The 17,321-nt window shown below is 38.5% G+C and overlaps 1 protein-coding gene across 3 annotated transcripts in view; it reads right to left on the reverse strand.

The window, feature by feature from the left end:
• LOC131037314 (separase) overlaps window positions 1–17,321 on the reverse strand; it is a 103,190-nt gene that overhangs the window by 74,363 nt on the left and 11,506 nt on the right. For all 3 annotated transcript variants that reach the window (XM_057969425.2, XM_057969434.2, XM_057969415.2), the window contains exon 4: window positions 51–179. In XM_057969425.2, coding sequence (XP_057825408.2) covers window positions 51–179 — 129 coding nt within the window. The remainder of the gene's footprint in view (window positions 1–50; window positions 180–17,321) is intronic.

Here is a 17,321-nt window from a genome sequence, read left to right on the forward strand (position 1 = left end):
ATGTGCCTTGGAACAGATTAGTAATAGATGGAACGGAAGCATTAGCATACTTGTCCGCAAGTATTAGCAGTTGCATGTAGAAACTGCTTAGCATCCTTACTCAGCTTGGCACTTGTTTCACAGTGATGACAATAAAAATCAACAACATCATTAATTTCATTCTCACCATAAATCTGCCACTGGTTTACGTAAGTTCCAATAATGTGTTAGTTAATAACAAGAGAAAAACTTCATATAGCAAGTAACAAATGTAAATAAATTCTCATTTTCTATTTTGTAAGACAACAAATTAATACATCACTTCTGCTTTCTTCAATAAACCAAAGATATTACTCAAAAAAATTAATATGAAACAAGTGTTCAACAAAAACATTTAAATGTGAAGACAAAATGAGCATATATTTATATTGTGAAAGAAGTAATGAGAACAAACATCAACAGAATCCATTTCTTGAGAATTAATCAAGAGACTGTTGATGTGTTTTTTATGCACATGCGAACACAGAATAAAATACCCAGAGGTATCTTATCCTCTCTTGAGTAAAGTTTCCCGACTGCTGAAGATCTCACCGAAGGATCAGTCAGAGTAACTCCAAGGTTTTGTTATGTAGGATCTCTACGTGTGGATATGTTCTTCGTGGTATGATGTGATTTTGCTGGAATCACAAGGGGACTTACACTTGATGACTGAACGTCCGATTTGCTTTGAATACTACTGGAACACAGGATTTCACTAGCCTAGATTTCAAAAAAAAAGAAAAAAGGAAGAGGGCGAGGAAAGGATCTAATTCTGACAGTAAGAATGTAAGAGCAATGAATGACCTTTGATGATATTCTAACTAAGTCTTGTTTTGACATCCCAAGACCATCTCCACAAGGTTAGTGCGATCTTCGGAGGAAAGCTTTATGATGTTCAGATCATCACTACAGGCATAGACACCATCAGGCTGATGCATGTCAATGAAGAAGCGACAATTGAAGTTAAGCTTAAACTAAATGATTCTAGTTGACTACACAAGGCAAGTCTGCAATCAACAAACTGTTAGTAGTATGGATATACGAATTTCACCATCAATCAAACACATTTCTTCCACTCATCTAATAACATGAAATCAAATCTGAGAAGTATAGAGACCATGAAAATTGTTGAATCGACCCATAGATTTCACCATTTCTTCAATGAAGTTTACAAGTCTTTTACAACAACATCTTGGCAACAATCTTTGCCTTCTCTTCCTATTCTACTCTAACTGCTATTCTATTTGCTATTAATCATTAGCTATTCTAACCTCTATGAACTAACTATTAACCTTCTAGCTACTGACTAACTATTATTAGCCTTTACAAAAATGAGGAGCCAGGGCTTATATAGCACCCTTAATACAATTCAATGGCTCAGATCAACTTGAGATCAATGGCCGAGATTTTACGATGAAAACCCTAATTAGGATTTGTTACAACAAACTCAATTCTCGCCAATGAAATAATTGCATTATTTGGACACATGTCTTCTCTAGAATATTCGACCAATGGATAACCGGGGTAGGTACATCGAAGCTTGTGTCATCTTTGATGAGTCACGTACATTGAATCTGGACACGCTGAGGTGGACCAACCCAACTGGAGGAATGATGACTGGGACGCCACCTTGTCTGACACTTGCAACTTGGTTGATGTTCAATTTGATGATGCTGAGAAGCTAACTTTAATTAACTCTTCTGAAACTATCTGCTTCTCTAATGGACCCTTGCTTTAACCTCCTTTGTCTTTGATGTGCAGGATGGATGGTGTACCTTTCCTTCAAATGCTGGACTGGAAGAGGTCGTCCTTGATGATGCTGGACTGGAGAAGGTCGTCCTTGATGATGCTGGACTGGAGGAGGTCGTCCTTGATCTGGCCTGGTCTTCTTTCATCTGCAGGACAAACCATAAGATGATTAAGGACACATAATATATTTATTCTAAGATAGCATTTTATACCTTAAATCATCAACAAGAAGACATCAAAATGAAAATTGCTCAAGATTCTTCCCAAGGACAGGGTCCATAAGAATTTCGCCCTGGACCCTCTGGAAGGGTCAAGAGCGAATTTTGCATTCCTGGCCAATTTAGACCTCTTTTCAACATTACCTCACAATTAGCTCCTCGCCTGGCCCCAAACAAGGTGAAAAATAGTAGTTTCAAAGGATTTCGCCCTAGACCCTTTGGAAGGGTCAGGAGCGAATTTTGCATCTTTGGACAAATTCCATCATGTCTCTACTCCAAAATGCCTTCCAAGGCAAGCATACGCTATCCTTCTTCTCACCAAACGCTGGGAATCCACAACTTGACCTTCCTCATGGGCAAACTAGGTGATTTTGGGAATTTCGCTCTGGACCCTTTGGAAGGGTCAGGAGCGAAATTCCTTCTTTAGGCTTCATTTTACACTTCCTTCACCTCAATTCATCTTGCAAGGCTTAAATAACCTCCCTCCAGTCTTTTCATGCCTTAGGAATCAAAATCTTGCCTTGACACAAAGGGGAAATAGTGATTTTGATGAATTTCGCTTTGGACCCTCTGAAAGGGTCAAGAGCGAAATTCACTCTTTGCTTGCCTATTCACACCCAATTTCACTTTCTTCACTTCACTTCATCTGGACTCCCTCACATTGAACCCATTTCCCAACTTGCCAATATTGGTTTGATCTTCACAAGGCCTAAAAGATCAAATTCGCTCAAAAACCTAGCCAGGGACAAGACCTATCCAAAATTTCGCTCTAGACCCTTTGGAAGGGTTAGGAGCGAAATTCTCATTTTAGCTCAAAATTCACACTTTTGATGGTCAAACATCTTTCCAAGGTATTCCAAATAGTTTTTCTCACCCTAGTCCAGGCCTGACTTAGCACAAAATTTGGAGAAAAGGATGGTTTTAGTGTTTTTTCGCTCTAGACCCTTTGGAAGGGTCAGGAGCAAATTTCTTCCTTTAGCCCAAAATCATCATTTTTGGAGACCAAAATCCATTCAAGGGCAATCTCAAGGGCTTCTATCATCTTTGTCCAGGCCTGCCTTGGCACAAATGTGAAAGGAATAGGTGGATTTAGGATTTTCGCTTTGGACCCTTTGGAAGGGTCAGGAGCGAAAATCTCATTCTTGACTTGATCCTTCATTTTTTCACCTCCAATCTTCTCTAGAAGGTAACTAAACATCATTCTCATTCAAGGAACAAAGTCTTAAGCCCAAGCAAGGTCAAAAAGCTAGGCTTGTAAGGAATTTCGCTCTGGACCCTTTGGAAGGGTCAGGAGCGAAATTCACCTTCTTGGCTAGAATCCTTCATTTTTTCAAAGCTTTCAAACATTTCCAAAGTCCAAACATGTCCACTCTTCCCTTCAAGATGCCTTGCAAATCAAAATTTGGTCAAACTAGGGAGGAAATGAGCCTTAGGAGGATTTTCGCTCTAGACCCTTTGGAAGGGTCGGGAGCGAAAATCACAATTTGGGCTCGATTGTTCATTTTTCAAACTTCAATTTTCTCCTGGAGGCAAATATAGATCGTTTTCCATCTAAGGAGCAAGGTTTCAAGCTAAAACAAGGGAGCAAATGAAGTATATAATGAATTTTGCTCTGGACCCTTTGGAAGGGTCAAGAGCGAAATTCTCTTTTAGGCTAAAATCTTGATCTTCAAAATCATCCAGCTCCATCTTAAGGCAAAAACATACTAATTTATCTTCCAACGTGCCTTAGAGACAAACACTTAGTCAAAATTAGAAAGGAAATGAGAGCTACAAAGATTTTCACTCTGGACCCTTTGGAAGGGTCAGGAGCGAAAATTATGTTTTGGGTTTGATCCTTGACTTTTCCAACTCTCATCCTCTTTGGGAGGCAAACATAGATCCTTCCTCATGCATCTCCACCTTGGTCCTGACTTTGGCTAGAGGGGAAATGCGTGCTTTCAAGAATTTTGCTCTGGACCCTTTGGAAGGGTCAGGAGCGAAATTTACATTCTTGGCTAAAATCTTCACCTCATCCACCTTTACTCACCTCCTAAGGTTAGAACATGTCAAGACACCCCCAAACATGCCTAAGGAACTATGAAATTGGTCTTGACAAGTGAGAAATTTAGGTGTACAAGGATTTTCGCGCTGGACCCTCTGGAAGGGTCAGGAGCGAAATTCCTAATCTTGGCCAAAATCCTTCACATTTTCACATCCCATCACCTCAAAACTAGAACGTTGGTCCAAACAAGGGAGAAAATGAGGTTTTCAAGAATTTCGCTCTGGACCCTCTAGAAGGGTCAGGAGCGAAATTCGCTTTGGACCCTTTGGAAGGGTCAGGAGCGAAATTTGACATTTTGGTCTCTCTGTCAGGATCATTTTATGGAATATAACATTTAAGTATAACTTATAATTTAAGTTATATTCCATATATACTGTCAGGATGTTTGAGAGTGGTTTCGGACCTCCAGGAGTTATATTGCAAAATCTAGTTTTTGGAGGATTCTTCAATTTTCCAGACTTGGTCAAATTTCAGGATCAAGACATTCCAGACTTAGCCAAATTTCAGGATCAGGACATTCCAGATAGCCAAATTTCAAGGCATTTGAAGATCGGGATGACATTCCAGACTTCATCACTCACCAACTTGACCTAGCTCGGTCCTTCAAGAATGATACTCGCTCACCAAGCAAGACACAATTAGCAACAAGAGCAAAACCAGGCCCTAAGGAAGACTTTCAAAGAAACCCTAATTCTGGGGCCCCAAAAACTCAACCTAGCTCAAGCAGAGCCTGCTATCCAGGTGATCCCCCTGGCGACACTCGAAAAGCAAAGGCTAACCGACAAAACTCTAAAAGACCCATAAAACAAACCCTAGAAAGCAAAAAGCAAGGTCCCCATTTGCAATGGGGCGATGTGTGAATGCATCACAATAGAGACCAAGTGCCTATTGCAACTTATTATACACGTATCAGAAGATATTGAACATTAATGATACACCAACAAACTTGCTCTGCAACTTAAAACTTAATCAATTACAAGCAAAGTTGCATGGACACGGATACGGTATTGGATACAGATACGGCCATTTTTTAAGACCCCCAATATGGATACGACTAGATATGTCATTCATAAAAAACAAATACATATATATTAAACACATTTTTCTAAGTTATTTGAGGAGATTTTCATTACTTCAAAAGCAATATAGACACATAATTGCTACATAAATAATGATAAGTTGATTTAACATTTTACAATATGCAAAAATAGTAGAGTTGCATTGGAAGATAACCCCAAAAATGGGTCAATGAAATTAAAAAACATTTCATTTGTCTTTCTCATTTGGTGTAGGTTTTGTTAATACCAAATTTTTTTTTTAAAATGCATGAATGAAGTTTTTTAAAATTAAATTTATGAAGATTTACGTCAATTTTTTTAAAAAATCAAATCACATAGTATCTAGCATGGTTGAAAATCAAGCATTTTTGGGCATGCGTGGGTACAATATTCGACACGTATCTGGGTTGTATCGGATACGTATCCGTTTCGGAAACAGGAACGGATACGAGGATATGCGTGCCCAAGGAGGGACAAAGGAGTTTTCGTCTACTCTGATTACAAGCATAGAATCGAGACTCGGATTCGATGCGGACTCGGCGAGGGTGACTCGACTCGGGACTCAAGACTCAGCAAGAAAACTTTGTGCAAACTCAACAAGTGAAAAACCCAAGAAATTTAGAGACTTCTACGGATTTAAAACTTGTTTCGTGAACCCCAAACCTCAACCAGCAGCTTATTATTTGGTCATTGCCTAGAGTTCTCATATTTTCCAACTACTTACAGCTAAAATCAACTTTAGATCAACTACTTACAACTAAAATCAATCTTAGATCAAACTTATGCAGGAAATGTTAAGCAGATTTAAACAGGTCTTGACGTGACATCAAAACACACATAGTTGCATTGTACAACTTCTATTCAAGTTGGACACCAAGATATCCATTTCCTATTTCAATGATACAATAGTGTTGAATGCTCGAATTTTCAGGTTGGTTAAGATGTAGCTGAACATTATTGAGTCATAATAGATAGCAATAGTCAAGAGTAGTATCAACAATCATGCCCTCACTGAGTGACAATCTCATGTCAAACTTTTGCCCATGATAAAGAAGCTAACTATACAAAGTTGGAAAACTTCCAAAGAAGCTATCCCACAACAATTTTACCGATCTAGTTAACAAAAGACTTTGTCATGGTAGCTCTATCTTCATCTAGGATTCAAATTGAAATACTCAATCAAGCAATATATTGGCAAATTCAATTGCATGTCGATCATGTAAGAGGCACAAAGAAAAAAGACAGATTTCGTATCAAATTTCTTTGAAGGTTGTTTGCTTACCTCCACAAGGTATTAGAGCTTTTCAGCATCACTTCTTGTTGTGACGTTTTCACACATCGCTGCACTGCAAATGGGGACCCCCACTTTTTCGCTTTTTAGGGTAGATATTTTGCTTAGATTACCTTGGTTTGGTAATTTACTAGTGTTTGCCTTTGCTAATAAGAGGGTGTAGGATCAAATGTGTTTAAAATGTCAAATTGTTAAATGTGATCCTAAATTTTGTCCAAGTTTGAGGTTGCAACAAGTTTTTAAATTTGAGCGTAAATATGTCTAAATGTGTCCGAGTCGGTGATAAATTTGTGCCTAAGCGTCAAAAGGTCCTTTAGGGGTTATTTTCTTACTCCTAGAAAGTAATTCAAGTCAAATTTGCACTTTATCCTGATGAAATCCTTAATTTCTCGCTCAAGTTTGGATGAATTGGGCTATGTCCCGATGCATTTTGATGAAATTTGAAGTGTCTAGTTGATTTTGAGTGGAAGAATCATTGAATTCCTAATGAAAATCCATGTTCTAGTGGTCAAAAGGTCAAAATCTTGATGGGAGGTTCTTTTCCCCCCACATTTCCAATGACCCGTGATTTTCCCCCACTCAAAATCTTGATGGGAGGTGAATTTCCACCAGATTTCCAATGGACCCAATTTTTCCCCCATTCAGATTCCTGATGGAAGGCGATTTTCCACCAGAAGGATAAATTTTGACTAAATGTTGGGAAATCCTCCTGATGGCCTACGTTTTTCCCCTAGAATGCAGATGAATTTGATACGGATGAAATTTCCTATCCAGATGAAGGTCGATTTTCCCCTGAGTCAATTTATGAACAAGTTTGATGGATTTTTATGCAGATGATTGTCCTAATGTGTGGCAATTTTCCCCAAATGGCAAGTATGATGATTTGTGATGGTTTTCCATCTAGATTTTTATCCAGATATGGAGCGATTTTCCCCAAGTGGCCAACTTTTTATGAAAGTGAATTCAATTTAATGCAAGTGGGGTCAAATTTAATTGGTTTTGTATTGACAAACGATTATTTAATAATCAAAAACAATTATTTATTGATTTGCAATGATTTAAATAATTAATTATTTTCCAAATGCAAATCGACCTTCCCCAAGCAAGTTTAAAAGGGCAAAGTTTTATCCCACATTGCTCGTGTGGTGAAATATCAAGGCAAAAACATGTATAAGTATGCCCAGCCAGCATTAAAATAACATTATAAGTGCGTTGATGTTACAATTTGAAGTGCGATTGAAGGCAGGTTGAAGTTTCCAATTGGGTGATTTCTGCCCAAGTGTCCATTGGACACCACTTTTGGAAGCTAAGTTGCAGATTTGAAGAGTTTGTTTGCCCAATCAGACCCGAGCGTTGCCATTGAGGAAAGCTACAACAAGTATGGGTGTCTGATTAAGCCACATTTTCTGCGAACTTAAGCTGGCGCCATGACTGGGGAGGCTGCAATTTTATTTTTGAGGCAGATTGTGCCACATTTTGGGCAAATTTGGAGGTATTGTTGAGCTCCATCAATGTTTGCGGGCTGCCATTACACTCAGATCAGAGTTTGACACCATTGCTGGAAGTGACTTGGACACCATTGTTGGCTGGAACCTTCATTTCCATATTCAACTTTTCACTCCTAGTCATCACACACTTAGGCGATTTCATTGGGAAGCCATTTTGGAGTGGTTTGGAGCACAGTTGGACTACTCGCAACTTGGCTCGACTCACCAAGCCCCTGGGAAAAAAACTCAGCAAAAACACGAGAAAAACTCGGAAAAACTCGACAACTTAAAGACACGCTTAAATTTAATCAAAAAATACATTTTTTTTGCAAAATTTAATGAGAAGATGCATTCAATGAGTCAATAAATGATAAAACAAAAGAAACAAGCTGATTCTAGATATATTTAAATGCAAAGTGTCTACAAAATCGCATCCTCGTGAGGAATGCTGATGGCTGGAAGCCTGAAAGCAATATAGTTAATAGTTTTTGTAAAACCAAGAGTAAATACATCATTACAAATTACAATTACAACTTCCTCTTCCTAGCTCTAGCAAAAACTCAGTGAGAGGTAGAACTAGAGGGTTTAGTCCTAGAAGTCTGCAGTGGGCGTGACAGTACCTCCTTGCTCGGTATGGCTGGCTCATCCTCCATCTTGGATGAAGCTATGTCTCCACCTGCTTCTGGCACTAGTAATGAATCCTCATCCTCTTCCACTTCCTCATCAATGTCATCCAGCCCAAATCCACCCCCCCTCCTCCTCGATAGCCTGCCTCTCCAAATCAATGATGTCAATGTCAGAAAACAATGAAGGTTGCTCTTGTGATGTCCAATCACCTCAAATCCCCTTCAAGTCCACTTGAAATGAGCAAGAATAGGAGCAAGAATAGCTTGAAATCTCCTTGCTGGTCACTCTTCCCCCTTCTCACCAAAAAACCCAGCTCAAAAAATGAAATGGCATGAACTTTTGATGTTTTTTTCTTTTGGGTTGACACTACCGAGTTTTTGGCTCGGACTCGCCGAGTTTTTGGGGTGAGTAGAAGTGGTAAATACTCGCTTGGCCCAGAAACCCGGCAAGTTTTTACTAGTCCATCGATGGTTTGTAGACACTTTTTCAAAGTTCACCATTGTTGTTGCAGATCTAAAACTCGATTTTCAGACTTGTCTTTAGACTGATCTTCATTTCCAGCCATCTCCATACTTGGGCAATTTCACTCGTGGGCCAATTTTAGTGAGTTTTGGAGGCATTTTTCTGAGTACACCATTGCTGGTGTAGATCTGAAGCTTCATTTTCAGGTCGTCTTCAGACTTGGATCTTCATTTCCAGCCCTCCATACTTGGGCGATCTTGTTAGGTGGTCATTTTTAGAGTGATTTGCGGCCATTTTCTGAGTGTGCCATCACTGGTATAAGTCTGAAACTTCATTCTCAGACTTGTCTTCAGACATTTATTTTTACCAGCCATTTATTCTTGCCCAGATTTGGCCATTTTAACATTGGGAAGGTAAAACTCATCAAGTATTAACATGCTACATGGCTGCAACCTCGTCAAGTGACTGATTTATGAATGTTGCAGGTTGTCTTCAGACAGTGGACAGCCATTGTTGACCTTGGAAAGGTGTATTCAGACTGAAAATTTTGAAAATGGGACTTATCTACACTTCTTTCCATGTAATTCCAGGCTTGTGGTATACTTTTGTACCCCATTTTTGACATTTTTCTAAGTATACCAGGTGTGGCCATTTTTGAGCTTAGAAAGGTGAAACAACTTAAGTGCAAGCATGTGACAAGGCTGTGATCACTTCCAACCATTAATATTCATCATTTTCAGAGTGTCTTCAAACTTTTTGGAGCCATTTTCAGACTTTCCAAGGGTGTATTCAGACTTAAGAATCAGAAAATCAGACTTCAATACACCATTTTCTGAGTATTTTCAAACATTGGAGGGTGTATTCAAACTCGGTCCTCAAAAAAATCAGACTTTTATTACAACTTTGATATCAAAAATCAGTCACTTTCTGAGTGTTTTCAGACCTCCAACTGATATTACCAGACCTGGGTATACTTTTGGGGTTTCAAATCAATCATTTTTTGAGTATACCAAGGTGTCTTCAGACTTATTTATTGCAATCAAACTTATCTTAAGTCTGAAAATTAGGAGAATTTTCCAGATTTCAATCCAGACCTTAACATTTTCCAAAATTGGTTTCACAATTTTCTAATCAAAAACCTAAGATTACCTATCACATGTTGGGACAAATGTAAGTAACAAAGTCCTCATGGTGTCCAGATTTCCATGCCAATGTTAATCAAATCAACACAAGATTTTCAAGGACAATGGGTCCGGATGGGTCGGATTTCCACTTGAGGACAGAATTACAAAGGAAGGAATAAATCAATTCGAAGTTATCCAAATAGGCATCAAATTTCCACCAAGTGAAAGAATGGACAAGGATAATGCGGATGTTTTTAGGATTGAACCATCCCTATGCAAATGGATTTCCCACCAAGGTTGAAATCAAGTTTATCCCATAGGTGTTTGATTCAATGCTTATTTGTTTTGCAGGTCTGCTACAAGGAAGGGAAGCATGATGATCAAGGCTTGAAGAGGATGCATGCTACAAGGACAACACAACAAATGTGGATGAGGAAGATTAGCACTTCAAAGATTGGAAGAGGATTTTAGGATAAGGATTTCCAAAAGTGAAGATGACGACTAGATCAATCATGAAGAGGACTTTACCTTGATGGTGAACAAATGAAGGAAAGCAAATTCAAGACATGAGCACAAAGGGATCAAGAACTACGTCAAGGGATTTTGGTACCAAAGAGTGCCAAGGAAGGAAATATTTCAAGATTCCAAGATTGGGAAAAAAATTCAAACATAAGGAGGAAACAATTCATGGAATTCCCTAGCATAAGAAGGAAATGCAAAGTATCACAAGGAATTCCAAGCATCATGAAAAATTTTCAAGGCAAATTGATTAAGTCTATGAGGCAAGTTGAGGTGGCATCCTAGTCACCATTCGTTTAATCAAAGTGTACCAAGTCAACATTCATTCAAGAAGGGAACAGGTGACACATGGCACTATATCAAATATTATTTATCTTACTTACCTTCATCCCTCATTGGGTCACATGTTGGTGGCTCTATTTTTTATGTAAGCCCTAATTAGGGCAACTTTAGGCTTGTGTTGGCATGATCTTGGCCCTCGATTCTAAATGAATCTTGGCCATTCATTTTTTTTGAGGCTCTCTATAAACCACATTGCCTCTCATTTGTTAGAGCGATTTTTGAAAATTGTCAATATATGCTGCAGATTTGAATACAAATCATTGTTCAACTTGATGGTGATATTTGTTTAAGTGTTGTGTGCATTTGAGGTTCTCAATTCCTCCAAATTAGATTAGAAATTTAGATTAGAATTTGCTTTCAATTATTGTTAGATTGAATGAAGGAATTTGTTGAATGCATTTGTGTGGAATCCATTTAGTCCATACCACTAGCCTCTTGCTGATTGTAAGTGCGCCTTGCATGGTCAATTGAAATTTTTTGCGAACTTAACTTCAATTGTTATATATCCATTGTTATGCATTACTTGAATGGTATCAATGTTTGATGGTAATGATTCGAACATCCATGAAATATATCTTAGATGGTTGCACTAAGCTTGTGTCAAATTGTTCGACTTGATGGTGAGACCTTGCCTAGTAGGACTCCATTGAATCATTCAACCCTTGCTTGCATTCCTAGGAGTAGATTAGACTCTCTAAACTCTTTCCTTTTGATCTTTCTTTGTTAGATGAGTTAGTCCCACATTCCAGCAATGTCCAAGTATTCAAGCATTCATGTACAGCGTAAGTCCCCTTGTGATTACAGCATTATCACATCAACCATTGAGCTAATCCACAAGTCAAGACTTGACATTTCGTAACCTTGGAGTTGTCTCATTTGATCGCGAAGCATAGCATTTGAGAGACTTTGTTCAAGAGAGGATAAGATACCTTGGTATTTTATTATGTATTCACATGTGCATAAAAAACACATCAACACTTCCTTAAAACAAGCATTCCAACTTGTTTCTAATATGGAAAGCAAACACCAAAAGGGATCTACATGACCGACCAGTCCTTTGCATCATAAAAGAAGAGCACAATTCTTCCCATACCAACTCCTCTAAAATGCATCAAAGAATAAAAATTCTTCAAAAAAAAGCACATAGATTTTGGTGCCTCCATCTAGCAATGGGAGAAAGTATTGAGCTTATCATAAGCACACTTTGGGCTTCAATGTAAGAAGACAAAAGCCCTTCTAGTTAAAGGGAAGTCTCACTAAGAGATTCAAGATTCATGTAATATCCAACTTATCATGGTCAATACAACTCTTGCAAAAATCAAGATCTTGATGGACTTGATCCTTCACAATGGCAACAAAAACATGTTGATTATGCAATAACTGTGGACAGGCTCCAATAGAAGTCTTAAAATAGGGATAAAAAACACTTGAACCTTGCAACTATTTTATGGAGTTCACCATTTATCCATTCAAATTCAAATAAATAGTGGTGTCACTATAGCTTTTATCTAAGTTGCAGAATCAGAATCAGAATCAAGTACATGGGTATGTTATGCTGATTGAGCAAAAAAAATTGGAGGCTGGGTACATTTGCAAAAAGTATATATAAAGACCATAAATATATACATATTTGCAACCTAGAAACAAGAATTAAGCTCATAATTTCTATTTTTGTTATTTTAGATAATTTAATAGCTGCATGGGGCAGCTCCCTTTATAATATATCTAGCTGTCATTGGTGTATACTATGCATTCGACCAAACAGCATCTAAACCCACCCCTACTGACATTCATTCAACGATATGAGGAACCCCCAGTTCAAAATGGTGCCCTCAAAATATTGGGAAAATCCCTACACCATATATCCTATCCACTATCTTCTATATGTATACAAAAACAGGGGTAGCATAACAATAACAATTACGCATTTTGTTGCTTCTTCCTCCTTGCATATTCTACATGGACCAAACATTCATCTCCACATTGTTCATGCCCTACCATATCTACCTTTGTTGCAAGGACTGCTAGCGGTTCTTCTTTGATGGTCACTCCAAATTCTGCTTCATCATCCTCCTCCTCAAGGCTTTCATCCATCAAAAAATTCTTGATCCATTCACCACCTTCATTCGACATAATGCCCATCAATTTTTGAGGATACTCAAGTTTCTGGCAATGACTAGCCTTTGACTCTCGAAAGCCTCCAGATCAAATGTAGTGATTATTGGCAATCTAGGAACCTCCACCCCACGACATCGGGTCACAAAGTAATCCTTAGGTAGAGGAATCCTCAAATCTCTGTGAACATTCTCCAATAGCACCTCCATCTACCCAAGAAATGAATTTTGGAAAACTTTCTTACATAAAAGCTTTGCCCCCTCCATCTCGCCCATTTTCAACACTGCAGCCAAAAACATGACAGGATGTTATAATTGACCCAATGCCTATGGTTGGCATTGAGAAACTCATCTCCCAATATGGCCTTCACTGAATGTATGACCAGCCAATATGATGAAAAGAGCACAACCTTGAGTCTTTTCTTTGTTATTTCCCCCAAAAATGACATATGCTACTTTTCAAAGATCAACCTAATGGGGGTATCTATTTCCCTCCTTACTATCTCTATATTTCCGAGCAAGTCACTAATGGCCGCCAGATAGAATAAATAGAAATATGCTATTTGTCCACACCAAACCAAGCATACATCAGCAAATCTAAACAATCATGCCATATACATCATCTAGTCATTTCAAATCTACGCTAGTTCAAGGAAATCAAGCTCCCAAAAATAAAGTACCACCAACCATTAATTCTTCAAATTGTATCATCCATCCCTTCCTATGATGACAGATGGCCACCTCATCCACAATTACATGGTTGACGGCCAGTTGTGAGTCGAGCATGTACAATACACAAGCCCAAGAACACTAATGAACCTAAAATCCTCATATGCCATCCTTTCAATGATACTTGCAATTAATGCCTCATTCTGCATGGCTCGATCCTATTCACAGCCATCTTGCCACATGCCATGGCCACCTCATCTATTCTGATTTCTCAGCTACTAGTTTGGCAAGTTCATCCGGCAGTCTATTTCCCTCTCGAAATATCCCACCCTGTTCTTTTCTTTGAAGTTCAAGTTGTGGAATATTTTTTGTCTTTTTGCTTTTTTTCATTTTATTCCTTTTTGCCTTTTTCTTTTTTTAGTTTTTTTGAGTTTTCTAACTTTTTTGTGTTTTTTGAGATACAATTAGATAAATTGCAGAAATTTAATAAGGAATGCTAGAAAAACTTCCTACACATTAAAAATTAAAATCACTTACCAAGAACTCATGAACTTAATTGCTGATTAAATAAAGGACAGCACATACTCTAATCAAACACCAACCAGATATCATTTAAGCAGATTACAAAGTACGGCTAGGCTAGAACGAAGGTTAGCAGCTAGTGGTATGGTACGACCACGCATGAGACTACAACTAAGAGATTAATCTGCCCTTCAACAAGTGACAAACCCTTCCAATCAGATCTGAAAAAAAGCTCACAAAACCCTCTAAAAAAGCTTACACAACCCTATGTTGGGACCATTATTCCTTGAGAAAGGTACACCAAGGAAAGAAATGTACAGCATGCAATGTCTCCAATCTGCAACTAAACCCTTTCAATCTTCCAAAACCCCACCGGATCAAACAATAAACCGGAAGATGGAGAACTGTTGATGATGAGGAGAGCTTTGTGTCATACCGAAGGAGATGAAAAGCCCTTGCAAAGGAAGAATTTGTTCAAGACCAGATGTAAGGTATCCGGTAATTGTTGTAAAGTTGTTATTGATAGCGATAGTTCAGATAACCTTGATTCAGAAGAGATGGTGAATAAGTTGAATTTGGAGAGATTGAAACACCCTAAACCTTATCAGATAGCATGGATTCAAGATGAACATAAGTAGTTAGTAAGTGAGCAATATTTGGTGAAATTGAAAATTAGGAATTATCATGATGAAGTCTTGTGTGATATTATGCCTATGGATATTTGTCATCCTTTGTTGGGTAGACCTTGACAGTTTGATAGACAAGCAGTACATGATGGGAGGAAGAATACATACACTATTGTGGCCAATGGGATGAATCAAACCTTGTTGCCTTTGGAGGAACCTTTGCAAAATGAAGTCTGTACGAATGCTAGAATCTGTTTGGTAGATGGAAGGAAATTTATGGATGTATTGAGACATGAGAATGTGTGTTTTGCCTTAATTCCTAAGAAGACTGAGAATCCAAAACATGAAGAAGAACAACCGGAAGAGATAAAAGATTTGCTGACAGAATATGAAGACATCATTTCAGATTATGTACCCCATAGATTGCCACCTATGAGAAGTATTAGTCATTGCATGGACTTGGTTCCCGGAGCTAGTTTGCCTAACAAAGTTGCACACCGATTGACACCAACTGAGAAAGGTTTGATCAGGAAAAGTTTGAGCCCTTGTGCGGTACCAGCAGTATTAGCACCTAAGAAGAATGGAGAGTGGAGGATGTGTACTGATTTCAGAGCAATAAACAAGATCACAATGAAATACCGGTTACCTTTGCCTAGGATGGATGAAATTAAGGACAATTTGAGTGGAGCAAAACACTTTACAAAGATAGATTAGAAGAGTGGATATCATCAGATCAGGATTAGAGAAGGAGATGAGTGGAAGACAGCATTTAAGACAAATGAAGGACTGTATGAATGGTTGGTGATATCTTTTGGGTTAACTAATGCACTGAGTACTTTCACGAGGCTGATGAATGAGGTATTGAAGAAATTCTTGGGTAAGTTTGTTATTGTGTATTTGGATGAAATTCCGATTTTCAATAAGACAAAAGAGGAACATTTGTTGCAATTGAGACAAGTTTTACAGAGGTTGAGAGAAAAGAAGTTGCTGATAAATATTGAGAAGTGTACTTTTATGAAGGATGACTTAGTCTATTTGGGATTTGTGATATCTGAGGATGGTTTGAAGATGGACCCTAAGAAAGTGAAAGCAATTGTTGAGTGGCCTACACCGGAAAGCATTGGAGAGGTAATATCATTTCATGGATTGGCTAGTTTTTACCGAAAGTTCATCAGAAATTTCACCTGTGTTTAACATTGCAGATCTGCATGAGTACTATGAACCAGAATTCAGTGAGGACAGTGTTGCAAATTTGGAAAAACAAGTGCCCCGAAAGGAACCGGATCAGATTGAAGAAATTTTGGACAATAGGATTGGGCATAGCACCCAGAGCAATTTGTATAAGGAGTATCTTGTGAAGGGGAAGGACAGACCAGTTGAAGATTCATCTTGGATTTCTCAGGCAGAGGTAGACCGCCTTGGTTTCCCTCTGACCCTAGCAAAGTGAGAGGCTCACTTTTTCAATAACCACGGATGTCTGATGCAGAAGCATCCCCGATTCATAGCAATCTTGCATCAACCAAAAACATTTTCTTTTCGTCTTGCTTTTTGTTTACAGTTTCAACATTTCTTTCTGTGTGTCCCGGTTTTGTCTCACCGGATCCTGTGGAGTTGGATTCTTCTTGAAGACTTGATCATCTCTCTTATTTCCAAACCGCATCGCATTTGGATTATTTTTCGGCAAGTTATCGCTATCGGTTTTCTTGACAGTTTCCTGTTACTGGTTGATAATTCTTATTACCGGTTGCCTGGACCTATTTTGGTGATCTACCGGAACCCCTTTCGAAGCTTGCGGAGCCTTGGGCATTGATTCTGATGTTTCTTGGCGTGTGGCTGCCTTTTCCCACAATCTACACTTCATTCTTTGGATTTTCCGGAGGAATCTCTTGGCAGAAGCCGACCTTGTTGATTTTAAACGTTAGGTCTTGTTCTTCGGGTTTTGATCCCTTTTTGGGCCAACCAGATCCTTTGGATCGTATATATAATTGTAATTGTGCATTAGAATGAATCAATCAAAGAACGAAGTAGCTAGAATGTGCGTAGAAGATAGATCTTAAGATTAAAGGTCCCGGTTGTGACCTATTCTATATGTTCTACCAGGCCTGTGAGTCGGTTATGCTGTAACCCGATTGTTACCAGTTGGTTGTAATCAATTTTCATGAAATAAAACAATTTGTTCTGCATTGCCTCCATCATAACTTTGTGTTTCCGTTGTGTTTACTCTTACTGACCAGTGCGGATCGATCTCTTTGAGGTCCCTCCTCACTGGTGACTGCTTCAGCAAGTCTCTCATCACTTCCTTCTTGTTGATTTGAACAAGACTATCAAAGCTTATATGACCAAGTCTCATGTGCCATAACCAAGATTCATCAAGTATGCTTAAACAACAGGATTCACTAATAGCATCATCAAGAATGTATAAGTTATTCAGAGCCCTATTAGCATCAGCAA

The sequence above is a fragment of the Cryptomeria japonica genome, chromosome 6 (assembly GCF_030272615.1).
Source record: "Cryptomeria japonica chromosome 6, Sugi_1.0, whole genome shotgun sequence".
In the NCBI taxonomy this organism is placed as follows: Eukaryota; Viridiplantae; Streptophyta; class Pinopsida; order Cupressales; family Cupressaceae; genus Cryptomeria; species Cryptomeria japonica.